At 40.0% G+C, this 27,638-nt stretch overlaps 2 protein-coding genes across 2 annotated transcripts; one reads left to right on the top strand and one right to left on the bottom strand.

Moving 5' to 3' along the window:
- The first annotated feature begins 406 nt into the window (after positions 1-406).
- On the top strand, positions 407-12,682 carry si:ch211-232m10.6 (uncharacterized protein LOC572203 homolog). Its single transcript, XM_037795070.1, has 8 exons — positions 407-634; positions 2,608-3,659; positions 5,769-5,963; positions 9,269-9,328; positions 9,448-9,606; positions 10,044-10,155; positions 11,050-11,309; positions 11,595-12,682. Exons 2-8 carry the CDS (start codon positions 3,464-3,466, stop codon positions 11,741-11,743), a joined length of 1,131 nt encoding a protein of 376 aa, XP_037650998.1. The 5' UTR covers positions 407-634; positions 2,608-3,463; the 3' UTR covers positions 11,744-12,682.
- Positions 12,683-17,424: 4,742 nt separating this feature from the next.
- On the bottom strand, positions 17,425-24,862 carry LOC119502767 (recoverin-like). Its single transcript, XM_037793964.1, has 4 exons — positions 24,775-24,862; positions 23,183-23,774; positions 19,780-19,891; positions 17,425-18,819 (listed from the first exon to the last, which is right to left on the bottom strand). Exons 2-4 carry the CDS (start codon positions 23,561-23,563, stop codon positions 18,734-18,736), a joined length of 579 nt encoding a protein of 192 aa, XP_037649892.1. The 5' UTR covers positions 23,564-23,774; positions 24,775-24,862; the 3' UTR covers positions 17,425-18,733.
- Between the last annotated feature and the right edge of the window lie 2,776 nt (positions 24,863-27,638).

The raw sequence follows: 27,638 nt of genomic DNA, 5'->3' as shown, positions 1-27,638 counted from the left end.
CTTCAAGATGGCAAAGCACAACCAACCACTGGATATTAAATTGCTTGAATTATAGTACATGCAGTTATTTCAGGCGACCGTCATTGCCACCGATTCGAACAAAGTCAGCTGAAGCAAGAAAAACCTGGAAAGTTTGAACACACTGTTCCAAACATGCCGTTCCTGGCGGCTCACTAGTTTTCCAATCAGAGATTCACACCAACGACTCAAGTCACGGGATTGACCTAAAGCCAGCTGCTCTATATGCTGTACAGCTGTTAAGAAGGGTTGAAGTTTAGAGAGAGAGACCATGATACCACAACACACTGTCACACTCATCTCAATCCAAGCTGTTCTACTGTATACCATACTGTCAGATTAATCACTATATAGGAGCGGAGGTCAGGAGGGTGATGAGTGAGAGAGGAGGAGAGATGAAGAAGACAGGAGAGCTGTGGATGAATAGACAACACTATAGGGAGCAAAGGGGAGGGAAAGTAACAGATGGACTTGTGAGGATTAGAGGAATCTGGGTGGGTTTCTGATGGAAACTCAACCCAAGACAGAGGAGAGAGCAATGAGGGAGCGCAGAGGAAAAGGTGAAGGAAACCGAATCCGTGTTGGAGGAGGAGAGGTGATGGAAACGCAAAACACGGTGAGTTGTTTCTTGAGCTTTTTGATTTCGCTGCACGAGTGTAAACTGATCACAAGTTGAGCGTGAAGGGAAAGATTTCAGCTTATCATGATGAGATGATACAAAGGGAAAGCATTTAAGTATGTATTCTACTTTTATTAACTCTGAATCTGCAGCTGTTTTAATCTGAAGAATATATTTGTGGTTTTAATGTCTGCGTAGTGACATTTAGACCAGTCAAACAGCATTTAAACACCAGTAAGTAAGTAAAATCAGAACAATGGCAGCCTAAGTGTACTGTACGGATTATAGTTTCACACCAGGAGGTGATTTAATGGAAAAAATTAAAGCCCAATGCCTGGTTGATCATTTATGATTGGAATGATTTGATTAAAATGATGGTGACATGTGAACAGGGGGAGGGCTCAATACAGACTCATCCTGTTGCTGCCAAACATTATTCAAACCCACAGAACTGTATTCTAAATTCTAGTGGCCATCCTAAAGTTTCTAAAGATAACAAATATCGAGGACAATTTGTTTAACTCGTTACACAAGACATGTAGAATATTTTGAATATCTTACTCCGTGTAAACTTCATCCATTGGAGAATAGAGTGTATAAGTTACTGTCAGACAGGAACGAGATGATTTTTCCAACTTTAAAGCGCGGAAACAGAAGAAATCTGTATGTAAATAGTTTAAAGGTCCCATATTTTAAAAAGGGAGATTTTCATGTCTTTTATATTATAAAGCAGGTTTAAGTGCTATATAAATACTGGTAAACTATCAAAATGCTCAATATACGATGAAATGCACACAAGCCGTATTCAGAAGCTGTGCGTTTGAAACAAGCCGTTAGGATTTCTGTACATTTATGATGTCACAAATATACAATATTTAGACCATTTCACGGTTTTACACGTAATATTCTGAATGTGTCCCAGTTTATTTCCAGTTGCAGTGTATATGAATGACGTCAGGAAGTAAACATGGACCCAAGCTGTTGCCTAGCAACGCCATTCCGTTGCAATTCCGTTGAAATGGGCTAAAACTGAGTGTTTCAGACAGAGGGTAAATGGAGGTATATTCAGGCAGACAGTATGAGGAAAATAAAGCATTTTTTGAATATTACAGCATGTAAATATGTTCTTGTAGAAACACAAAATAGTGTATAAACCAGAAAAGTATGAAGTATGAAACTGAAAATGAGCACAATATGGGACCTTTAAATGGTGCTGCAGATGGAGCTCATAGTGCACTACATGATAACTGGAAGCCAAACTGTTCTTAAAGGGGACATATCGTGCTTATTTCCAGGTTCATATTTGTATTTTGGGTTTCTACAAGAACATGTTTACATACTTAGAATGTTCTCATCCTGTCTGTCTCAATATATATACCTGTATTCACCCTCCGTCTGAAACGCTCCGTTTTAGCGCCTCTGATTGGCTTGGGAGAAAAACATGGTGCACCTTTGCAAAGGTAGTTGTCAAGCTGGAACAAGTTTTAAACTTTGTAGAGTTTGCACTGGTGCAGAATAAAGGATACAAAAAAGGACAGAGATGAGATGACTCTGAGTGACTCTGAGTGTCTTGTTTAGCCTACTGGTTTTATTGGTCGTGTCTAAAAGGTAACCCGCAAATTGCAAAAACCTTCAAAATTTCCGGCGAGACGTGCTGTCCACCGGCTTATCCTGACTTTAACCTTTTTGAGGTCGATACCTATTCTTGACCATCTCGCCAGAGTTTCACAAATTGCGTGTTACCTTCTAGACATGGCCGGTTTTATTGGATCTTAAAGTGCTTCCTGTGCATTAAAATACGTCCGATGTATTGAGCCTCAGCAAAAACAAAACCCACATTATGAAAACATGTTCTGGAGTAACAACAGACACAAGTGAAGTGAATCATAAATGACTTGAACAAAGACATAACTCAGCTGTTCGTCTCTTAATCCAGATGTTTGCCTTTGTCTCCCTTCTTTACTTTTCAGGTGGTCATCCAGACAAAGACAGCGTGAGAGTCAGTTGACATTAATCTCATCCACCTAACCCTGCAAAGATTAACAGAGATAACAGAGATTACCAGGCCCAGAGGTATAGAGGCCTGAGATACCAGACTAATCACTCCTTCGCAAGCTCAATCCCTCCTGGGGACAACCTGGGGAACAGGTTGTTGGAGGACGGGATGTGCCCAGAGAGCGCGTGTGATTAGTCGCAAAATCCGCAGGATAAGATTTAGACGTTTATCTTCATCCGATAGAAGCGAAAGTCATCAGACCAGAAAAGGATCTGAGACGTGATGGGGTAGAGTCGCAGCTCGGCGAGGAGAATGTGTGGAGCCAAACATGTTGCCTGGCTGGTGCCGTAACATCGAGAAGAAAAGGAAGATCTGATGAACTACTTTGCTGAAGCAGGAGGAGAGCTGGAGTTCCTCCTGCAACCTCTGGCCTGCACATCTGTCTCTGTCTTACTCACTGGAAGTGATTAAATCCCAGTACTTCATCTGCCTCCACGCTGTCCTCTGACCTCCGCTCATATCGACTCTTCTCCTTCCTCAAGCCCCCGCCCTCCCTTCATCTCTCCACCCGACCTCTAACCTTTGCTCCACTTCTCAAGCATCCCTAATCCCCCCTCTCTTCCTGTCTCTTCTCTCCTTCCTACCATCCATGAACATCTTGACTTGTCACTGCGGTGTCACGGAAACCCCTCGCTCCTCTCATCCTCATCCTGATTGGTCAACAAAACCTGTCAGCCATTTTTGAACCAAAATCAACTCTCAAAGTGAAACCGAAGCACACTCTCTGGTCATTCCTCCCCTGAGTTTCTCCTTCCTGTTGAGAAGCAACAATGTTGGAGAACATGTCCAGACGTAACCGCTCCCTGCTGTCACTCTCCCTCACCTCACTGGCCCTCACCCTGTCCGTGTTGGCGTTCTGCACCTCCTACTGGTGTATAGGAACGCACAAGGTGGTGAAGCCTCTCTGCCTGTCACCTGTCAAGTTGAAGAACTGCGGGATGAACAACAGCCAGCCGTACACCACAGGTGAGGCCGTCATAATGTCAATAAAACCATGAATGTATAATGAGAACCTGATCCCCAGACCCAAAGATGGCGCCGATTCAGTCCAATGAGAATTGTTCGTCCTGCGCAGGCGCCAAAAAAGGTTTTCCAGGTTTACTTATGGGGGATGCAGCACACTGAGTATGTTTCTCCCGGTCAGCCCATAGACTTTACATTGTGATCACATATTTTGAAATCACTTTTCTCGGCTCAAGGGAAGTTTTACAAATATAAAAACCTCCATGGATCAAAAATTCAAAGAGTCCTAATTGACTTTGTTTGCAGTTCGAGGTGTCCCGTCAACAGTTTTACAGACATCTCTTTTACAAAGGTGGTCTATGGCAGGGGTCAGCGACCTGCGGCTCTTTAGCTCCTCTCCGGTGGCTCACTGTGGATTTTTAAAAGAATTAGCGGAAATGAATTACTGTTTTTTGTTTACATTTTCATTTTTAATTATCTGTCAAAACTAGGGATGCACTGATACTCCGATATTCTGATACTGTGCTCGGGTACTCGTACTCGTACTCGCAAAACGGCACCGATACCACTTTACGGCAGCGTGACGTTAACCTCTCTTCACCATGTTTCGGGTCCTATCGCACGCGCTCACGCTCCACCTCCCCGACGGTGTGGGTGAGACGGGCCGGTGGTGCGCCTGACCCCGCAGGGCCGGGATCCCACCTCAGCCGGAGCACGCCGGCCATCACTTTCATTGCGTCACAGGGTTTTGCTTGCACCCTCTGACTCGCTCGTGCGTTAGACTCCTTGGTCCGTGTTTCAAGATGGGTCTGGTGGTTTGCAGACATTGCCGCAGACCCCTGGCGCCTTTTACGTGGGCCGAGCCCCGCCCTGGTTGCACGACGCGGTTGGGGCGCATTGAGGACAATCTGCCCCGGTCGACAGTCGCACCGGGAGCAGGGGGCCCCGTCCCTCCCCGGCGGTACTTGGTATCGGCGAGTCAAAAAATGTAAGTACTTGTACTTGTACTCGGTCTGAAAAAAAGTGGTAATGGTGCATCCCTAATCAAAACAGCAGTCCACAAACCGATGGGTGACGTCACGGTGACTACGTCCACTTCTTATATACAGTCTATGATTATTAGCAGGAAATTTCAACAACTGTCAATTAGATTTGGTGGAAAGTTTGAACTGTAAGAACAGTGTGGATCCAGTAACTTATTAAAAGGAGGCCTTCTTATGAACTATTACTTGACTGGAAACAGTCTGACATACAGTATGTATCATACAGGCTATGTGTATGTCGTTTCACAAGTTTATCCAGATGGATTTTTTTTTAGTAAAACACATAAATCAAGATCTAACTGCTAATTCATTAAGACTGCAATCAATCAGCATTTAATTAGCACATACAAATAAACTAATCAGTACTTTATTGATTTCATTAAATGTTACTAAATGAATGATTGTGTTCCCTCAACAGAAGTGTAACTAGGAATGCATATTTTGTTCCTTATTTTAAAGTGTTACCAAATCAGGGATGCATCTTACATTTCAGTCACTTTCACAACAACTTATTTGTGCCATTGCAGACATTGCAACAGCCACATGATATAAGTATGATCATATTTTCACCAGGAAATAAGCAATAACAATCCAAACACTTTGTTCCTGTTTAGAATAAACGAAAATTGATGCTTGAATTTGTAAATCTTTGACTTTATTTTTTAAGGGTCAAGTCTAAAATGAAAAATGCACCTACATGCATATGCTGCAATATTTTTCTTGCACCTCATATTCAAGTATTTTACACTTGACTTGACTGGCAGAGATTCACATAATCCCGGCTTTGTTGCTAATCTCAGAACTTTGTATCTGCGACTGCATGTTATCTGGATTCAGTGACCTGCTGTCTTATCTCTCGGCACTAAGCCTATTTGTTTCCATGTAGTATTCAATTTTCTCTCCATGGAAAATGACAGATTACCTAAAGAACAGTGTTTCAGGGCAGGATTGCGTTACCACGCCGTGACACACCGTAGACCCCTCTCTGAGGATTTATGTCAGAGTTTCTTGGCACGCTGGCTTGGATACATGTACTCCTGAGTAACTTCATTTCTTTTTCTCCATCCAGAGGCCCCCACCCCGGACCCGAGGCACCCGCCCTCCAACGTGACGCTGTCTCCGCTGCAGAAGGAGGAGCTGGCCAGGATAAAGAAGAAGCAGATGGCCAACGCCGTCCACTACATCTGGGAGACGGGCGAAGACAAGTACATGCAGCGCTACTTCCACACCGGCTTCTGGCTCTCTTGTGAGAAGCATAACGAAGGTTTGTGTGATGGGAGCAGAAAACATTCAACGTGACAAGAGCCCAGTGTTTTAAAGGGGGTGTATCATGAAAAACTCACTTTTCCAGTGCTTGTGCTCATACATCTGGGTATCCAGAGTTCCTACCAACCCACAAACTGTGACATAAGACAACCCAGGCAGTTTTTTGTGGGCTGTCTAGATCAGAAAACATGTGATTCAATAAGCCATTCAGATCTGGCTCCCCTTCCTATGTCACATGCAGCCTCATCGCAGCTTGAGAACTAACTTTGCAAATGTGCACCATATTTTTCTCACAAGCCAATCAGAGCAGACTGGGCTTTTTCTTAAAGGTCCCATATCATAATCATGTTTTTTTTATTATAAAGCAGGCTTAAGTTCTATATAAATACTGTGAAAGTATTGAAACGCTCAATCCACAGGGAAATACACACAGCTCGTATTCAGAAACCCTGCATTTGAAACAAGCTGTTAGGATTTCTGTCCATTTGTGATGTCACAAATATACAATATTTAGACCCTTTACACAGATTGAAACATAAACATTCTAAATGTATCTCAGTTTATTCCTGGTTGCAATGTATGTGAATGTCATCAGCTGACAGGAAGTACACATGGACCAAAGCTGTTGCTTAGCAACGCAATTCTGTTGCAATTTCATTGCAAATCCGTCGAAATGCGCTAAAACAGAGCGTTTAAGACGGACTGTAAACACAGGCATATTCAGGCAGACAGTATGAGGAAAGTCAAGTTTTTTTTTTACATTAAATTATGTAAACCTGTTCTAATAGAAACCAAAATACAAATATGAACCTGAAAATGAGCATGATATGTCCCCTTTAAGCAACTGAGTTTGTACTCAAAGGTTCATTGTTGGAAGCACCTGCATGTACACCAGTTCAGTAAGAAATATGCTTATGCAATTTGAAATACTTCATTAGCAATAAAAGTAATGTGATTACAGGAATAAGTTACGTTACAACCAACATTGATGGGCAGTTTGATTGAGCAGTAAGTTCACTCCACCTCTCCAAAAAATGTCATTAAAATCCATCACAGACTTTTGGAGTAATCCTCCAAATGGACAAACCAACAAACCAACAAACAAACCAGCACCGGGGAAAACATTACCTCCTTCCTAGGCCTTCGGCCTTGGTGGAGGTAATTATGACAGTTTCACAAAAATGTCTAATAGGATGAAATTATGAAGTGATGCCGATTTGGACAGAAATTGATGTAAACTGCAACTTGACTGGTTGGCAGAGGAATACAACTTTGAGGCGGTAATTCAAGTTTTTTTATTTAAAATTTAAGAGTAACTTTATCAAATAAATGCAGTGGAGTAAAACCCTCTGAATTATAGTGGAGTAGAAATATAAAGTACATATATATATTATAACATAACATGAAAATAAAGTAAAAGTACCTCAAAACTGTATTGAAGTTCTTGAATAATGTACTTAGTTACTTTCCGTCACCGAATATTGTGATGTACATGTACCATAACCAAATATGTTTTTATTCACACCAAAATATCAGTTATCCTTTGCAAAAAATTAAAAGAACAGATTATAAGATTAAACAACAGGTATCTGAGTGTGATTTTAACATCGTATTATTACCTCCGCCCTAGGCTGAAGGCCTAGGAAGGAGGTTATGTTTTCACCAGCGTTGGTTTGTTGGTTTGTTTGCTGGTTTGTCCGTTAGTAGGATTACTCCAAAAGTCCGAAATGGATTTGAATGAAATTTTTTGGAGGGGTGGGGCGTGGCACAATGAACAATCCATTGAATTTTGGTGGCGATCTGGATCATGATCCGATGCGCAATGTAGCTGATGACGCGTTGATGACGCATGACCCCGCCTTCTTTCTTCAGAGAGAGAGACAAAAAGAGAGCAGGGGGTGTGGGGGGTGGGAACAACTGTAGAATCAGCGGTTTTTCACATTAAGCTCTGTGAAATTACAGTTGAGCTCAACCAAAGCACACTTGGTGATTGTTGGAAAGAGTAACGACGACGGTTTAGGTGAGTTTTATTTTCTTTCTGTCCAGTTTGAATGAAGTGTTTTACAATGCTCCGCTACGTACAGCTGATCTCAACATAAACAAAAATACACGTGGATGATGGTGCAAGCTGAATGAGAGGGGGGCGGAGGTCTGCACTCTCCGAGTGCCATTCTAGTTTATTATGTTGTCATACTTTAACATTTTAAAACCTGTTTATAAGTATTGATTGAAGCATCCACTTCAGCAACTGAATGATGAACAGAAATCAACCCAGAGTGTAACTATATTGTTGCTACCAATAAGAATGTGTTTAATCAACATAGATGATTTACAGTTAAGCCTCTCTTTAGTACTCATTAAGGAGGATAATTTGGACAAGGCTGGATTATTATAGCCTCAGAAATACTGTAAATACAGTCTGTGCTAGTTCTGACAGCAGGTCTGTACTGGAGGGAACGTCTGTTTATGGAAAAACACGCTTTCTGTCTATCCCTCTCATTAAAAATGATCTTTCTACTATTCTACCTTTTCATTTCTACCAATTTGATGTTACTGTACCAGCATCTCCTCCTATTACTGTAAATGAGAGGTGATCAACGGAGTACATACGATTTAGACCCTCCTCAGAACTAGCACACATTATGTGAGAAATCATTGTTCCACTAAAAGACAATGTGATTGGTGGATATTTTCAGTGGTTTGACCTTTAATTCTTCGTCCCATAGGAATGTGAACCACTGGGCTTAAAGCAACTCTTTTTGTTATGTTTTCAGGATGAGAATAGACATAGCATTTGCAAGAGATTATTTATGTCATCTCGCCCCTGAAAAACTTCATATTACAGTTGTAAAATAACTCTAATCCTTGTGCTTTTGTTATGGCAGAGGCTGTATGGACAAACATACATTCTGCTTTAATCCCCTAAATGATGGTTGACATTCAATTAAAATGTTAAAGATTCAACATGATAATATTTAAAGACGAAATGTGCCATTTTACTCATAGACTGCATATTAGAAAGTTTATAACTAATATTATTGTTATGTCACCCATCGGTTTGTGGACTGTAGTTTTGAAGCCCCGAGTTGGGCATTTTGTCCATCGCCATCTTGGAGAGTCGCCCCCTGCTGGGTATTAGAAAGAATGCAAGATTAAGGCACTTCAGCATTGCCTTCACTTTTCAGACCCGGAGGTTGCCGTCTGATATTACTACAATAACTTCATAACTCAGATGACCCGATGACTCATGTTTATCATCGTCAGGATGTCGATACATGAGCTCTGTTGTGATTGTTCTTTCAGGTGAAGATCAGGAAGAAAAGTGTCGCAGCTTCATTGAGCTGACACCAGGAGAGACACAAGGTCGGTAATAGAAAACTTAAAATAAAAAAAAAAGATTACTTAGCGTCACACAAATCCTCACTCTTATTGGCTTGTACGAAGTTTTTAAGGACACAAAAAAATTTATTATTTTCCCACAGGTGTCCTGTGGCTTTCGGTCATCAGTGAGTTCACGTACATTGGTCTTCTGGCCATGGGCTTCCTGCTGATGTGGGTGGAATCAATTTGCCTCTGTGCCAAGAGGGAGATGAACGCCCTCAAGATCAACGCCTTCGCCGCCATGTGTACTGTCCTCTCAGGTGAGGAGGGGGGAAACTCTCTGCTTAGTTGTTATAAAACAAAACTCTTTAACTTGTTTGACCACACACAGCCCCATTGTTTGAATTATGTTTACTACGGTATTCATTCTTGTGCTCCGATTAAAGTGATGATAAATGCAAAAGGTTTGAATTTCCTCTGGTTGGAACAATCACTGAATTTAAAGACAAAAGAAAATAGGAGCTCTTTCTCGTTTTGTGACAATATCAGTTTATTCATTCTCCTCAGGTTTTCAATGATTTCAATTCAATGTGATTTTCAAGAGTTTAGACGGGTTGTTTTGCTGATCAGATGACAACCGATGTAAATACTTTCAAATGTTCTTTATTCCTGTCTCTGTCTTTCATCTCTCATCATTTTCTTCAAAATAATCAGATTAATTTTTTAACTCTATCTCTGCCTTTTCTTCCTCTACCAGGTATGATGGGGATGATGGCACACATGATGTACACCACAGTGTTTCAGATGACCATTGCATTGGGCCCAAAAGACTGGAGGCCACAGACCTGGGACTATGGGTGGTCTTTTGCGTAAGTTTGTTTCAATTTAACCTTCTCCCTAAAATCTGACTTAAGGCTTGGTCACAACCAGCGTTTAAAAATGTGAAATTTTGCAACTAAAGCAAATCGTTTTATAGGTATTGCTGCAAGATTTGCTCTCAGGGTGAAATTTTGTCACGCAAATTTGATCCGTTTTGAGAGAGCCGGAAAGTCCAAAATGCACGTGGATCAAGCTGTTCTCATACACCGTTCGTAGTTATACCTACGAAAAGTAATGCACTGTAATTTGTGCATATCACATGAAATCAATTTGTATGTAATTCACTTAATCGTGAAGCAGGAAGTATAAAGAGCAGCAAACACCATGTAGGGAGGAGGTCGGGGTGGACGGATGGGTCCAAAAATACCAGACTTTCGCTCAGGAGACCGTTGTTCATGTCCCTTGTGAAACCAGAAGTCAACATTGATTTATTTGTCATGTAATGTCAATACTTAAGTAACGCCACTTCCAGAGTTATTGTAACCCAAACCATGATATTTTCTTAAACCTAGCCAAGTAGTTTTGTTACCTAAACCTAACCAAGTATTTCAAGCATAGTTATTTTAACCCAAACCACGATCTTTTCCAATATCTAACCAAGTAGTTTCGTTGCCTAACCAAGTTATTAACTGTGAAGACGGAAGTTTATTTTGTAAAGACTATTCATGTGACGAGCGGAAATTGACACGTGTTGATGGACGTTCGTAGGAAAATGCATGAGAAAATGAGGAATAACTTTTCGTAAGATATCATACCAACCGTTGCATGAGGATACGTTGCGTGGATCGTGGATGCACATTGCTGTGACAGTTGCAGTGTGACAAAAATTGCATTAGCTTGTGATCTTATGAAAGGGGTCAAAATGTTCTCTCCTCCCTCACCAGCATGGCGTGGCTGTCCTTCAGCTGCTGCATGGCGGCTGCTGTGGCCACGCTCAACTCCTACACCAAGACCATCATCGAGATGAAGCACCGGGCCCGGGTGAGGCTGGAGGAGGCTCGCGCCGCTGCCTGCGCCCCCTCCTACGAGGAGGTCGTACGAGCCGGCGGCGGAGGCGTTTACTCCGTCAGTCAGCTGATTCAGCTCGGCCAGCAGGGGGCGCTCATGGACCCTCTGTGGCCCAGAGGAGTGGGACCGGCTGTCGGTCCTCTGACGTGCGGCGCCGGGGGAGCGCTGCTTGTTGGTGGAGGAGGAATTGGAGTTGGAGGGGTGGGAGCAGTTGGCATTGGGATGGGGATGGGGATGGGAATGGGAATGGGAGGAAATGGAGCTGGAATGGGAGGAATGGGAGCAGTAAGAGGAGGTGGGGGAATGGGGGTAGGAGTAGTCGGCTTTGGGGGAAATGGCGTCGGAATGGAAGGAATGGGAGCAGTAGGGGGGGGGATGGGTTTGGGAACAATGGGTGGAGTGGGAGGATTTGGAATGGGAGGATGTGGAATGGGAGGGGGAAAGCTGGTGGACCCTCATGGTATGGTGGTGGTGGAGGGATGTGGCGCTGAGGGATGTGAAGACTGCGAACGGGAGATGGACGAGATAGATTACGCTCTGCAGGACGAGAGAGAGGGCTCACTCTGCTAAGACTTCGGGGGACCGAGGTCTGTGACAATATCTTGTCAGGATTGGCTCTTCATATCGCATTTGAAAACTACATTCCAAGACTTGAACATATACCTTCAAAAACCTTTGTTTTTTTTGTATATATGCAATTTTCAAATGATAATTGTAGCATTTCTAGACAGTTTTCAAGTTACACAATGATCATTTCAAGCTGTGTCATTCAATTTCTTGACCACTAAAGGGACAGAAAGACTCCAAATCAAACTCACGGCTCCAATGCAGTGTTGGTTTATCACGTTGTTACGGCTAACAAGTGAGCAGATAATCACGTACAGTACTTACACATCCAGCAGACACGGAGCAACATTATCATCCCGTTGCAGTCATTGCAAACTTCTATTGTTATGAGGAAGTTTGGTAAAACTCGTAAGACTCAACCGTCAAGTCTATGTGCAGAAGAAGAACCAAAACAATTGGCTAAAAGAGGCTAAAAGCTGCATAGAGTCAACAACTGTTGATGTTTTGAAGCTCATTTCTTTTCTTTTTTTTTAAAGGAAGTTGTCAGCAGTTGGAATCACATGAAGACCAAAACACAAAAAAAATTGGAAAAAGTGTATAAAATGTTTAAACTATGGCATCTCTTTTTTTAACAACAATGTAGTTTTAATTGTATTTTTTAAATATGTTAAAAGGACCAAAAGGCAATAATGTGTGACCACGTCAATAGAAGGCTGTGTCTACTATAATTTTATATCCTGTTAAAATCCCGTTAATACTTGTATCAGTACATTTTGAGGTAATTCTTTTTTATGTCGAAGACTGGCTGTTCTATATGTCTCATGAGAAATTTGCTAACACAGGCTGGATGTACACAGAACATCAGAGAATAAAACAACATGGGCGGCTGTGGCTGTGGCTCAGAGGGTAGAGCTGGTTGTCCACCAATTGGAAGGTCGGTGGTTCGATCCTTGACTGCTCCGGGTCACATGTCGATGTGTCCTTGAGCAAGACACTTAACCCCAAATTGCTCCCAAAGGCATAGCTATCGGTGTGTGAATGAGTATTTAGATTAGATCCTGATGGGCAAAGTTGGCACCTTAGCAGCCTCTTCCATCAGTGTATGAATGTGTGTGTGAATGGGTGAATGCTGACATGTAGTGTAAAGCGCTTTGAGTGGTCGAAGACTAGAAAAGCGCTATATAAGTCCATTTACCATCCAAGTCCAACAACAGAAATTGGTTTTGTGACAATATGCAACGACAATCATCTTCCAGGACTGTTTTATATTATACAATTTTGCTAAAAACAGATCAATAAAACTTCAGTTTTCTTTGCTCGTGTAAATACGGCCTTACAGAGACTTCTTCAGGGATTGCATGTTATTTTATGAGATGTGTGAGAGCATGTAAGACTGTATTCAGATGTAAATTTTAAAGGTTTTGAGAAATGGTAATGATGCAACTGTGACCATGACTGTGGTATACAATGGAATATTAGGGCGATTACAGGTAAAAAAAAAAAAAAAAAGATGACGAAGCCGGAGGAGGGGGGGAGAAAAAAAACTCAGAATTTCTAAGATTGAATTGGCAAATTTACAAGAAAAGAAATTATAAATTTGCGAGATTATAAAGTCTTAAATTTATGAGGAATAAACAGTGAAGTGCAAAGCTGTGGTAATGAAAAAAAGTGTTGTTTTTTTTTGCTGAATCTGAGTGTTTTCTCTGAATATTACTCCCTCCCCCCAGCTCTGTATTTTTTTTAATGCACTCTCATAGGTATATGATGTTATTTACATTTGCTGTTTTGTTTTTAATCTATGTTTGCATGAATGGATGAAAATCCCCTCCAGTTTAAGGTGATAAATAAAAACAAACCTCATTGTCTGATGAAATCTTATTGATACACGGATTCTATATAATCATCACATTTATGTTGAGACTTTTGCAATAACGATATGAATTTAGTTGTGTAAAATTGTCAGTAGAACATGATATATAGGGTTGTCTAGACACGTCTGTAATTATGAAACACAGTTACCTAAGTCATTTAGCCTTTTCATTATGTTAAAAGGGGGTTAGCTTATTTTTGGAATCCAGGGTTTTATAAGCAAAACTTCACTTCATTTCTCTAATAGACAATTTCTAGACTCAGATGCCCATGACACTAACAGTTATATCATCAGCATGAACATAAAGGCAATGCTTCAATAATATTTAGTTTGTACACAAACTTTTAGGAATGACTCCCAAAGAGTAATGTGGTAAGAAATTAGTTTACATCTATTTGTATTACAGCTTTATCTTCTATCATTTCTCTTTACAACCAAGACAAATACAAGAAGTAAAACATTATCAGGCTCTTTTTTACCTGCAACTAAACTGGATTGCATGAATGTGTATACCAAGTTATTCTGCGTTGCCATTGTGTTTATGTTTAACTACAAAAGAAGAAAAGTGAATAGGGAATAAAAGATTACAGCAATAGAGAGAGTTGGACATTAAGACAGATGCTTTCAAATGGTGGACAGAAGATTATGTCAATAATCTCCCCAGTCAGGGGAATAAGACTGAGAGAGAGAGAGAGAGAGAGAGAGAGAGAGAGAGAGAGAGAGAGAGCGATTGACATAATATAGGCAGTGAGGCAGAGATAAACTGGGTTGCCAGGTCACTGAGCAGTATGTGGAAAGTGATTGAAAATGTAAATGAAGTTGAATTATACAACAGGTTATGTAAGAAACAACCCAACCTGTGGGACATGAAGGGGTTAATTCATGTATTTAAATCAGTGTGTTTCTGCCATCATGTTTGTAATTGCGGTTAACACGTGTATTCTTTAATTTTGCGTTTTACTTTGTAAATTCTGATGATGTTGCAGCTTCCATTTGCCATTAAATTAGCTTCTGATTCTCACTACAAGTTTAATTTATATACTGTTAAGCACAGCGTATAGAGGATTTATTTGCTTAAAGTCAAAGAAGTTCCATGAGAATGTTTTCTTTCTTTTTTTAAAGAAAAGAGGTGATTGTTTTATTTTGGAAGGAAATTGATTTCCTCTTTGGTGGACTAATAAAATATCCTTTGAAATGAATTTGGCTTCATAATGAAATAAGCAGCATGTTTACTTAAAAAAAAACACAGCAGATGTCTCCCAGAAAGTGGAGCAAGAATGTAAACTAGGTCTTCTCATTATGAAACAATATTAATCTTTCATATAGAGACTATTATGTGTTTGTCTTGAATGAAACAGGCCAGCTGTGAACATCTGGACACAACGAAGGGTTGGGCTCTTATTTTTAAGACAACAACAATAAAATATTTAAAGACACAAAATAAAAAGAAATTAAAAAAAAGAACAATTATTGCCAAGATATTTTTTTAGATCTTTGACCATCTAAACTATCATATACTGTATGTTCACAGTCAAAGCAGCAACATGGAAAGAGTGTCCTGGTTACTTTAGATAATCCACAGATCCCACTGTAAATGGGGAAAATTGCTATGGGGTATGTGGATTATCCTTTGGACAACAGTTTTTTAAGTGTAATTCCTCTGTTGTTAGAGATTAAGCTGTGACAGTAGTCTTACGCTGTATAAACTGTTCAAAAAGTGGGTTAACTTGAGCACATGAAGACCAACGTCATTCACGCCGGCGGAAAGGGGGATTGGTGTTGTAAGGAGGGCAAGAGTTCATGCATCACAGTTATGAAACTCAGCACACTTCTTTTGCGCTGTTTTTGTGCCACGAGCCTGAGCCTTGTTGATGGGGCTGATATACGTGCTCAACCTCAGCTACCCAAAACAACTGATGAAAACTTTTGAGGTATTTCAAAAGATACTTCTCGAACTAGAACGAGATGAACTGAAAGCCAGCCCGAAGGTAATGTCGCTGCAAACCGATTGTTTCCTGGTGAAAGTTTGGGTTACTGTGCTGATCTCATTGGGAATGAGTGACATTGGACATGGTTTTGTGCACACATCATGGTATGAAAAATGTTCATGGTTTAAAGAAACCAGTTGGACAAAAAGTGTTTAAAAAGTCTAAAATAAACTGTTTCATCATAAAAACTGGAAATGAAATGTGTTATTTATTTTGACTTAGGTGAAATGATCTACTAATACTCAAAAAAATTAAGGTAACAATTTGCATGGACATTTATGAGTAGGATGGAGTTAAAATAAATAAGTAAGAGTAGCTTAAATAAAGTAATTTGACAACTTAATATCACCACAATGTTTGGATTAATATTAAGTTGGTTGAATTTAATTAAGCCTGTAGAAGTCAAAGCAAATCATGTTGGTTATACTTAATTAATTGGGTTAGTCAGACTACAAAAGACTCTAAGGATTTACTCAATAATGCCATAGTTGGAACTACTTAAAAAGATGCATGCAAGTTGTTACCTTCATTTCTTTAAGTTCAGCCAGTGTATTCTTTTTTAGAGTGCACGCTTGCAGTAATAAATGTTATGTTGGTTCACCTCTTTGGTCCAGATTGAGATATATATGGAACTGTTGGATAGATTGATGGTGGTTCCCAGAGGATGAATCTCAGTGACTTCTGATTCTTCCTCTAGTGCCACCATGAGGTTCACATTTGTGATTTTGAGTCAAATATCTTGACAACTATTTTATCTATTAAATTAAACATGCTAAACATTATCTGCTCAATATCAGCATGTTAGCATTGTCATTAGTCGTGTTTCCGTTCAATTGTCAAATTAATTTTAAGCAAACTTTTTTTAACTTTTCGCAATAAAGAAATGCAAATTTGGCGCGTTTCCATCATCATGACCTGCCAGATGGTTTGTTATACAGAACCATCTGAGAAGCCGTCATTGGAAACTGTTTTGAAACTTTCAAAACATACTTGGCAGGTGATTAGATGAACCATCTGTCAATCAAACTCTTACCGAAGCCAGTCGGGAGAAGAGCAAAAACATCTTTTCCATCGATAAAAGCCTTCGGTGCCGTTCTTTGCTCTTCTTTCAACAAAGAAATACTCTCCAGTTCTGATAGAACTGATGCTATAGCAGCATCTACGCTAACCTCTTTAGGAGCCGCCGTTTAGAACAAACAAGGCGCCTCTCCGTGTCGTCACACACACCTAAGCCACGCCCGTAATTGCTAGTAGCTCCTGACAGGATGCTGGTCCGTGCTCTGGCTTGTGGGACAGAAACGCTTTACTTGAAGCCTGACAAGATGGATTTTCATGTGATATGTGATCCCGCGATTCTCGCTTGATCTCATGACATTGTGAGAATCCAGATGCCGCGCAAGGTAACTGGTTTGGAGCGAATGAACTAGACTGCGTATTTTCATCAGAAGTTGGCGGTGTAGGCTTCGCCGTATGCATGGCTGTAATCCGCCAAAAAACAGAGTAGAAGAAGAAGTAGAGGTTCCCAAGTTGCCTTGGCCTATCTACGGTTGTGTCTAGACGGTAACCCTTGATTTGTGAAACTCTCACAAGATGGCCGAGGTTATGCATTGACGGTAACCACAAAACTTATTCGGCAAAGGCATTTCCATTATCAATTTAGCGCATCAACTTTTTTTCATCAAAGGCAAAAACCACCTGAAGCGAGCATAAAATCTTTTTTGCGCACTCAAGGAAGTTTGATCAATTTTCTTTGACCATTTCCATATGGCTTTTCGAGTGCTGAAAAAGAGAGAAGAATTAAAAAAGAGGACTTCTGACACAAGTTGTATTACAATTTCATGGTTTCGATTTATTGAATAAATAAAGCGTGAAGGGAAATCCAGGACCGACACTTAGTTTTACATGTTGCTGCACATGAACAAACCTATTCTCCAACGTGCACCACTTAACTAGAACATCAAATATATACGATAGTGCCATATGGATGAATTGACCACTGTAAAAGATAATAAATTAGACAACAACAAGGGCCCACAGGTCCAGTTACGCCTTGCTGCACTTGCTTGTTGGTCAGGGTTTTAAAAAACATCCCAGAAATGAATAAATAATAAAATGAGAGACTAGGCTTCCCAGAATAAGAAAAGAACAACATATTTCATGGTAATGATACTTTAGCTAAAGCACATGACATGTTACCATATTAAAATGTGTGCTTGAGTTGCTAAAACACATAATTACATTTTCTCAAGAAATGTAAACTAAACACTGACAGCTTCAGAAATAACGTATGTGCTTCATCTATTGCAACTTCAATGAAGAGGCTAACACACATTTGATTTAGTATTGGGAAATTGCCAATTAGGTCACACGTGTATGAGGGAATATTGCCGTCTACTTCATCAGGCTGTTCTCATGCACCGTTCATACCTACGAAAAGTAATGCACTGTAATTTTCATACAGTATATATCCTACAAAATCGATGCGTAATCAAGTATGAAGAGCGACAAACGCCGGTCTAGGGTGGAAGGGGGTGAAAAAAAAACAGGAGACCGCTGTTCATGTCCCATGTGAAACCAGGAGTCAGCGTTGATTAATTTGTCTCTAACTTCTGAACTTAAGTTACACCACTTCCGTAGTTATTTTAACCCAAACCACGATCTTTTCCAAAACCTAACCAAGTAGTTTTTTTGCCCAAACCTAACTAAGTTGTTATCTGTGAAGATGGAAGTTTATTTTGAAAAGACTGTATGCATGTAACGTGCAGAAATTGACACGTGCTGCCAGACATTCGTGAATAAGAAAAATGAGGAATAACATTTTGTAAGATATCATACGAACCGTTGTATGAGGATACTTCATAGTTGATAAAGTCAAATAGGAGTTTTTAACATTTATTTGATGTACTGTATGATGAATAAAGCTGTTCAGGCAGCACACATACTGTATATTGGTAACACATGTTATAAAACCCTGGAGGAGATTGTGCATCATTATTTAATTTTCGAGCTATGGGGGCATTATCGTCACACCTGCTGTGTGTCCACATTTTGTGAAGGTCCTGTCAGGTGTCACTGTATTAGCAGAGTAAAAGGTAAAGTGGAAACGACAGGTACAGTGAAGAATCTGTAGAAGAATTACTTTGAAGGCGTATACTGAATCAAACGAAGAGCGTCTTCATTGTCCAATACTCCTTGGATAAACTCTCCTTCTGCCACTCGGTCTGGAGAAAGGAAAAAGTTTAGTTCAGGTCATTGAAATTAAATGGAAATGACATTAAAGAAACTTCTTAAAGGTCCCAAGGAGGAAAAAAGACTGGAGCACACTGATTCATTTGCAACCTTGATAACAACCAGAACAACGGTTCGACACGACTGCAAAGGAATCAGTTTGCTCCAGTTTTTCTCTTGTTTGCTGTCCTCAAGCTGAGAAGCATTTGATTCAGCTGAATACTGCTCGAAGGTGTGCTAGGGGCCTGGTCAGGAGCCAGTAGAAACAGTGTTGTCTTGATACATCTTGTGTTTGAAAAATGGAGATGTCATTATTCAGCCTGGTCTCACTCCCAGGGCATCAAATACCGATGCTTGTGCTTGTGCATCCTTTAGCGTTAGACACGGATATAGTATAGTATATAGAGCAAGAAGTCTGATAAGGGTGGGCAGGAGGGATGGTGGATGGGTAAAACACAGGATTCAGGGGACCGGCGTTTGTCCCATGGCCAAAAGTTGATTTTTTACTCATGATGTTATGTCACGTGATGCTACACCACTGAGTCACATGATGTTATGTCCGAAGCTTACGTGAAAAATCATGCTAAGCCAAACCAGGATGTTTTTTCTAACCCTAACCAAGTGCTTTTATTGCCTAAACCTAAGCACCACCGTTTCACAACAATGTCAAGATACTATGTAAAAGACTTCTGCCCAAGCGGCAAAATATGACAAGTATATTATTCTAGTGGCATGCCATAATCCCATTTTGTGCGATATTACTCTACACTGGACTATAAACAAGTGGTTGGACTTAAAGTTGTACAGTCATCTAGCAGAGACAGAGCTGTTAGGAAGAATGGCTGACTAAACAGTGGATAGAGAGCAAAATCAATCAGCAGAAGCAAGAGCACCAATGCTGTCACAAGGTTCGATACTCAATTTGCGTTTCCATTCGCACTGTGGTATCTCACCATTATCGCCCTTTTCAAAGAACTTCCAGAGTTTGTCTGCCCTCTTTTCAGCTGTGTTTTCATCGTCAGCCAGAGAAGCCAGCTCATCTTTAGGAATCAGCTTGAAAATCGCCTGTTAGGAAAAAAAAAAAAAGACATAGACTGGTCAATGATAGAGTAGCATTCAATTTTAAATATTGCACGTTTCACCTTTATATGGGGCAAGACGTGAGAGGTTCAGACAAGATGGATTACCTCCCCCACCACTTAGTCACTCTTCCCACTCATCACAGTCGCAGCTAATATAAAATCTACTAGTCTGAATTCCACTCTCATGACCGCAAACAGAGAGGAACCATCACAGCAATGTCGTCCTTTAATCTCAACCATTTTGTCACATAATGTGTCTATTGACAAAAACAGCAACAAACTGATGTGGTGCCAGAGATTAACCAACAAGCTCTTTGGCCTCTCTGGCTTTGTTCTGTGATTATATGACCTCTAATCTTTAAATTGAAATTTGGTGGCTATGAATAGGTCTGCAGGGGAAGTAAAGATTTCAGAGCTCTCAGAGAAATAGTATTATACTTGGTGTATTTACTTTTTTGTCTCTTTTTTTAACCTTTTTAACGATGACTTCAATATTACTTTCTGGAACAGATTGGATAAACATACGAAACTTTTGACATTCTAACAAAGACATTTAATAACCTCAAGACATATGGAAAAATACAGAAGATTGGCGGCGCTGTGAAAACTGAAACTGCTAACTCATATTTCACTGCAATTGCAGAGCTTAAAGAAAAGATTACTGGGGGAAAAAATGTCTAGGCTGTCAAATCAGTGACAAATGGTCTTGTTCAGTCAGATTGAAGAAGGATTTGGCTTTTTTCTTAAACCGTATTTTTCACTTTTTTTTATTGTTAATCTCACATAGGTGTTTCAATTTATTTCAGACTCAGGGTCCATAGCAATAAAAAAAAAAAAAAAAAAAGAGATACGTAGTGTTTTCTGAGCCTGGATGAGTACCGAGAGCAGCTCCTCTTAGGGCTGGTTAGAGCCTCTATGATGCTGTTTTCTGACTCGTCCAAGTGACACATAAAATTGCACATCAGATGTCTCAGATGTCCCTCCCATGTAGGAACACTAAAGAACACAAACAGTTGACTGGCACTATCTGGGAACCTGAAGATTATTGGCTCCCCCCTCCCATCAGTTGAATCACTGTATCACAAACACACAACCAAAAGATCAAAATAAATAATCTCTGACCAATCTTACCCTATCCACCACATCTTCCAGCTGATGCCCTCTAGGCGACACTATCGGTCCCTGCCTACTCTCACTCACTCACTCATTCGCTCACTCACTCACTCACTCACTCACTCACTCACTCACTCACTCACTCACTCCCAACTCATCAAATGCAAACACTTGGTCAGTGGCCCTACGCTTCAAACTGTGACCCTCATAGTTATCCCTCTGGCTTCGGTTTTGGGCGTGTCAGGGACTATTCGTTACATGCATAGCGTCTTTTCAAAATATACTTAAGTAGGCTTTTTACATAAAATAAGTAGGCTTGTTATGTAACTTATGTACGTGACGTAAGTTATGTATGTAAGTTAAGTAACAAAGGTAAGGTAAAATAGGTCAACGTTGACTTGGTTTGACACAGAACATGAACAGTGGTCTCGTGGGTGAAAGTCTGTGTTTGTCTGAGACAACCATACACCCGACATTCCTCTGTAAGCGGACTTTCTCGCTCTTCATTCTACGTCATTTGCTCCGACCCACTAATAATGATACCGATGGGTTTCCATCGGAGTTAGTTGAGAGCCCAGTGCGTCTCATACGGACGCTAAAGGGTGCTTCTGTGCATCGGTATCAGATGCCGAGGGTCACTGACCAAGCGTCGTTATTTGACAAGTTGGTAGTGAGAACGGGTTGACCATGTTGTACCGAAAGCAAATTCCACCGACCTCGGTCATTGCATCATTGTAAGCCACTATGAGCCTCCATATACTACTTTTCCTGTAGCTTCGCCGAAGATGAGCTCTATGCACAGATGTGCAGAAAGCTCTAAATAATGAACATTTTACATTGACAGAACACATATTGACCTGCCGATATAGCTTACAACACTGTAGATAAATATCAAATCATCAGTGAGAAAATGGCCAACGTATTTTATTTCCTTGCATGTCATGAGAGAATTATATTACACAAGAAATACATATCAAGAGTTAATAAAAATAATGTTATTGTCTGCCATTTTTCTCTCAGAAACCAACTTGTAAGTCTGATATGTTTAAGTAGTATGGCATTAGTGGTGTATTATTTTAGATTTAAAGGTTTGTTAACTTTATAGCTGACGATTGAAAACATTTAACGAAGAAAAATGCAGATGTTGAGGTTATAGTTTTTAGAATTCACTCATTGTTAAGTTCTGCGAAATTGCCAATGCTGACTTTTGTCTAAAAGACACCAAAAATGCATTATGTAAAAGTCACAAATCATCCCGTATGCAGATGATACTGTTGTTTATGCTTAATTTTGTTTCTGCTAATGCACATTCTTGAAACAAGTGGTTGCCATAGTTTACTCAAAATGGTTTAGGTAGATTAGAGTCCTTACATTGGTTTCATTTTCTAATTTGAGTTTTAACCATGTCACATTTCTCTTGATCCAACCAGTCCACTCATTCTCTTAATTCTATATTTATACATATATCCTTCTATCCTCACTCCAAAGCCCTATGTAGGCTTAGCCCTTAAACAGTTTATCAGCATCAATCAATCAATCAAGTCTAATCTTGAGTTACCTAACAAGGGTAATACCATGAGATGCGGAATAGTTTTCAATGCTGCAGGTACATTTGGTGACGAGGAAAGGGATGCAGTTATTGAATGAGTGGGTGCTAATGGAGATGCGATCAGAAATGACAACAAAAATGGAAATCTATAATAAAAAAGAGTTGCCCATCCAAATAAAGCCACATCTTATGATCATATGCTTGATGAGAACATGCTCCTGTGATTTCCCATCTAACCTCTGATTCAATCATCCGCCAATCCTTTTCTCTCACTTTTCATCTACCAATCAATTTAACTGTCCATTTCCCCAATTTGTTTTAATATGTTCCAGTCTAAAAGTATGCAGGGGAACCTACACCCTCTTAAAACCAGTTTAATCACTGGTGAGGTCTGCAAAACCAATGTTTGTCTAGAAGCCTCTAACAGATACAGGAAGGTATAATATCAACTTCTATGCAAATGACACTGTTGATCATGCTTCATTTTTACTCAAAGTGCTCAACTGGTCCTTCAGACAATCTCCTCAACATCTGGAAGCCAAGCAGTTAGCAAACTACAATAACTGGTTGTTTGCAAGGCTACTACATCACTTCCCTTTCTCTAAAACTCACCGTACAGATCTCCTTGACTTCTGACTTGGTGATGTATCCATTCTTGTCCACGTCGAACAGCGAGAAGGCCCACTCCAGTTTCCTGGTGGTCTTCCCTGTTGATGTCATGTGGAGAGCGATGATGTACTCCTTGAAGTCCAGCGTGCCATCGTCATTTGTGTCGAAAGAGCGGAAGACATGTTGGGAGTACGTTTGGGCGTCACTTTCTGGGAAGAACTTGTTGTAGATGTTCTGAAACTCCTCTTTTGTAATTCGCCCTGTTGGACACTGCTTCTTGAAGTTTTCATACCACTGGACAATCTCAGTCTCTGAGAACTTGGTGTTGAGTTTCAGGTCCTCCAGGATCTCCTTGGACACAGCGCCACTCTTGCTGTTACCCATTGTTGATGTTGTTGATGATGTTTTAGAGTTATATATAAGTGTGAATTTGTCGCTCCTTGAGCTCTTCTAGGACAATTAGTGCACAGCTTCAAGGGAGTTGCCTCCTCTACTTTGTCAGTGTGGTAAACAGAAGACTATTCCTGAGATATGTCGGCAGTATCTTTCTTGATCCTGGTCCTGCGGCCTACAGTTCAGTCCACAGAAGCATATACTGTAAAAAGAGCAGAAGCCGCTTGTTAAGCTCATTAAGCCAATCAACCATCAGTAATACCAGCAAAAGGTGTCACGGACAAGGTTCAACTCAGGTGAAGTGCTTGTTTATTGACATTTAAAGTGCGATGTTTCAGACAGTCTCTCAATTCTCTACGGCTTTGCTATTTTAAAATTAGCAGACTGCAGCATGGTACTGATTCCAAGTAAAATCCACTGAGTAAAATTCTGTAGGCCATTAAAGGACCTTACCTGACACATTTTAACATGCACAACATCAAAAATGTAAAGAAAATAATATGTGATAACTGATTCCCATTGCACTCTGACAATCCGGCACTGAAGACTTGAGAAATATGACCCAGGAAGGTAAGAAAAATTCTTGGGTGCTACTTAATAATATGGATTTTCCACACTTCAGCTTTCATTTTATGATGTGTTTTTCCTCGTTATCAATGTGGAAAATAATCTCATCAGTTTCTCATCTGTTTCAGTGCAAATTGTTATAAAGCAACCTATCATGATCACATCTTTAACTTAAATACATGTTGATGAAATTCATCAATTAAATAAAACACATTTAATAAGTTGTGGGTAGCAGCTGGTGATTAAGATTATCAAGGCATTCTAGTTCTTTCTAGTATTTTCTTCAGCACAGCATCATTATCTATAAGTAATAAAAAGTTCCTCATGGTACATGGCTGTGGATGGAGAACAAACCATTGTAATTAAAGGAGATCAATCAACAGAAAACACCAAAAACAAAAAGAAAGGAAGCAAATATTGCTATTTTTCATCCATTAAAAGTCCTCCCGTGTCATGCCTCTACAAGCTTCATATCATGACTAATGTGTCATGATGTGTTTAAGATAAATACTACCAATACCAGTAGTCACATACAATGTCAAAAGATCCAATGATCATTCATCGTGTTCGGTTTCTTGAGTCATAAGGACGGTATTTCATGTTTCCAGTGTAGCGCAGCTCTGTTTGTTTCCTACCTGTGTGAGCAGCTGAGGAGTCCAGGACAAACACTGACGATCTGTCTGTGAGCAGCAGAGGAAATCAGCCTCCACTTGTTGAGATAAGTCAATTAAAGTGGATCACCCTGAGGCGGAGCCACAGCAGCACTCATGTGAACCCCTGAGCTTTTCTTTTTTTTGTTTGTTTGTTTTTTGTTGTCAACTGGCCAACTCTCATCTATCTAGAAGGTGTTTGTCACAAACAGGTAGCAGCAAAAAAAAAAAAGATACATACAGACAAAAACAAGAAGTACACAGTAGTGGAGTACTGCACTTTACTTTTTAAAAAAATATATATTTATAACTACATTATTAAAATGACGCAGAATTCAATTCATTTTTCTCCCATTTAGTGTCTTTTTACCATTCATTTGTACTTCATCCTGGACTTATTTTGTTCCCTCTTATGTTACTGACCTCTTGTGCATACATTAAAACCTCTGGGCAAGATTTTTTTGGTGACTCCTCAAATTTAGTCTTTGAAGTAAATAATTAGATGGCCAATTTTATACTGTTACTTTTTGAAAAAAAAGTTTTTATTAAAAGGCTTTTTTTTGCAAAAAGAAAACTGCTCTGCACATATTTGAAATGATGGCAATGTCAAATTTGAGGTTGTGAAGGAAATACATTTTCCTAACATTCTTCACCAGTCATTTTTACCAGCCACGACAGCGACCCTGGCATTATTTGTGTGGTCCGGGAGACAACTACTGTAGCGGGAACTACAACAGAAGAAGTTTTGAGAACTTTGCCAGGTGTTTATACTGTATTGCTGTCTGTTGGTCTGTGGACATATTTTGTCACCACAATAGCATCACAACTGTGCAAGATGCAGTCACAAAACTGTACAGGTGTGTAGTTGAGATCAAAATGAAGGTCGAGTTCTAAGATGGTTGTGGTCCAAGCAAGAGGGGGCAGAAGTGTGGTGGGGGGGGTAGGAAGTGGTGAAGGGGCCATTGGCCCCCGACTTTACGTTCCTGGCCCCGATTTGGCATCACAGCTGGTGTGATCCCATCGCAAGATGGACTCTAGTTTTAGGGTGAATTTTCTCTTTAAGACTAAGTAGAGGCCAGAGATTTTAGTTTAGTTTAGTTATCACACTTTAGCTTTAAAGAATCATTGGTAAACTTGCCGTGACTTAATAAACTAAATAGAAAAAAAGAAAAAAAAATGTTTACGTCGACTTGCTATCAGTAAATGTCTTTTTCCAAATTAAATAACCAAAGACTGACTTTCATCCAGTTCATGATAGCTTCTTTGGAGACTGTTAGTATACCACGATGGTCCATGAGTTGTTTTAGAGTCTTTTACACCTTTTCATGAGTACACTATTGTTAAAGATATTTGCATTGTCAATATTGCCAGTATTGTAAATTGCTTCAGTGAACAGAAATAAAAGATATGATGAGAGTGACAGGGACGATGGAGGTTTGTGACACAGGTTAAAAGTTGCATCAAAAGTCTTCAGACTACAAGAATCGCCTGCAGCTTGACTCCTGTCTCGAGCTGTCGCTGTAAACAAGTCAGCTGACTGAACCTGGCACTGAAATGTTGCCTGATTACGAGCACCCTGCAGGTTTGATCTGCTGTGAAAAATAAACCTGATCAAGTGAAGTGACAAAGTAAAAGTGAGTCCTTCCCCCAAACTACCTTGGACCTTCGCACTGGCCGAGACTTAACAGTTTAAATCCAGCGAGTGGCTCTGCGATTTAAATGTGCTTAACTGAGTGTTGACTGCTCATCCACCATCTGTCAGTCTACACAGAAAACACATCTACTTCCAACCACAGCACACCTGCTTTATAGGGTGGTCCCTCGATAGGTGTGTGCTACCTGACTGAAGCACAGTAGGGAGGCAGCAGGAATTATCGGAACTCTTCAGGACACAGACTAGGTCATGACTAGAGGGGTATTTAATTTACCCTCTCCCCTCCCTCACCTCTTTACCAGCTCACGTTAATGTATCTGATGGTCATAAAGTGGGCTTACTGCTAATTCATCACCCAGACGAAACAAAAACAATACTCACATGCTCACATGTATCCCTCACGCAAGGAAACACTGCACAGAGGGAATTTCAAGCTAAAACATTGTAACTTTGAAATGTACTCGCTTTATTTAACTTTATATTGCACTGACTACAGAAACCTCGTATTAGCTTCACCTGAACATGGAGTGCATTTTTACACAAAGCAAAGAACTGTTCACTTGAAATCACTTTTAGGTCCCATATTGTAAAAAATTAGATTTTCATGTCTTTTATATTAGAAAGCAGGTTTAAGTGCTATATAAATACTGTTAAACTATAAAAACGCTCAATAGATGGAGAAATACACACAGCCCGTTTTCAGAAATTGTACGTTTCAAACAAGCCGTTAGGATTTCTGTCCATTTGTGATGTCACAAATATACAATATTTAGACTATTACACAGTTTTAAAGATAAACATTCTAAATGTGTCCCAGTTTATTTCCTGTTGCAGTGTATGTGAATAACATCAGCTGACAGGAAGTAAACATGGACCCAAGCTGTTTCCTAGCAACGCAATTCTGTTGAAATGCACTAAAACGGAGCATTTCAGACAGAGGGTGAACACAGGTATATTCAGGCAGACAACATGAGGAAAATAAAGTTATTTTTTTTAACATTAAAGCATGTAAACATGTTCTAGTAGAAACATAAAATACAAATATGAACCTGAAAATGAGCACGATATGGGACCTTTAAGAAGGGATCTCCTTGCAGCCAGTATGGACAGGAGACCAGTAACCCTTTTTAATGTACTTATGGGCATATCAGTACTATTTTAAGATATAAATGTGAATTAGCTCTATCTTGACGAC

The sequence above is a fragment of the Sebastes umbrosus genome, chromosome 15 (genome assembly GCF_015220745.1).
Source record: "Sebastes umbrosus isolate fSebUmb1 chromosome 15, fSebUmb1.pri, whole genome shotgun sequence".
NCBI lineage: Eukaryota > Metazoa > Chordata > Actinopteri > Perciformes > Sebastidae > Sebastes > Sebastes umbrosus.
The sequence above is the reverse complement of the archived record's forward strand: the minus strand, read 5'-3'. Positions and strand labels throughout refer to the sequence as shown.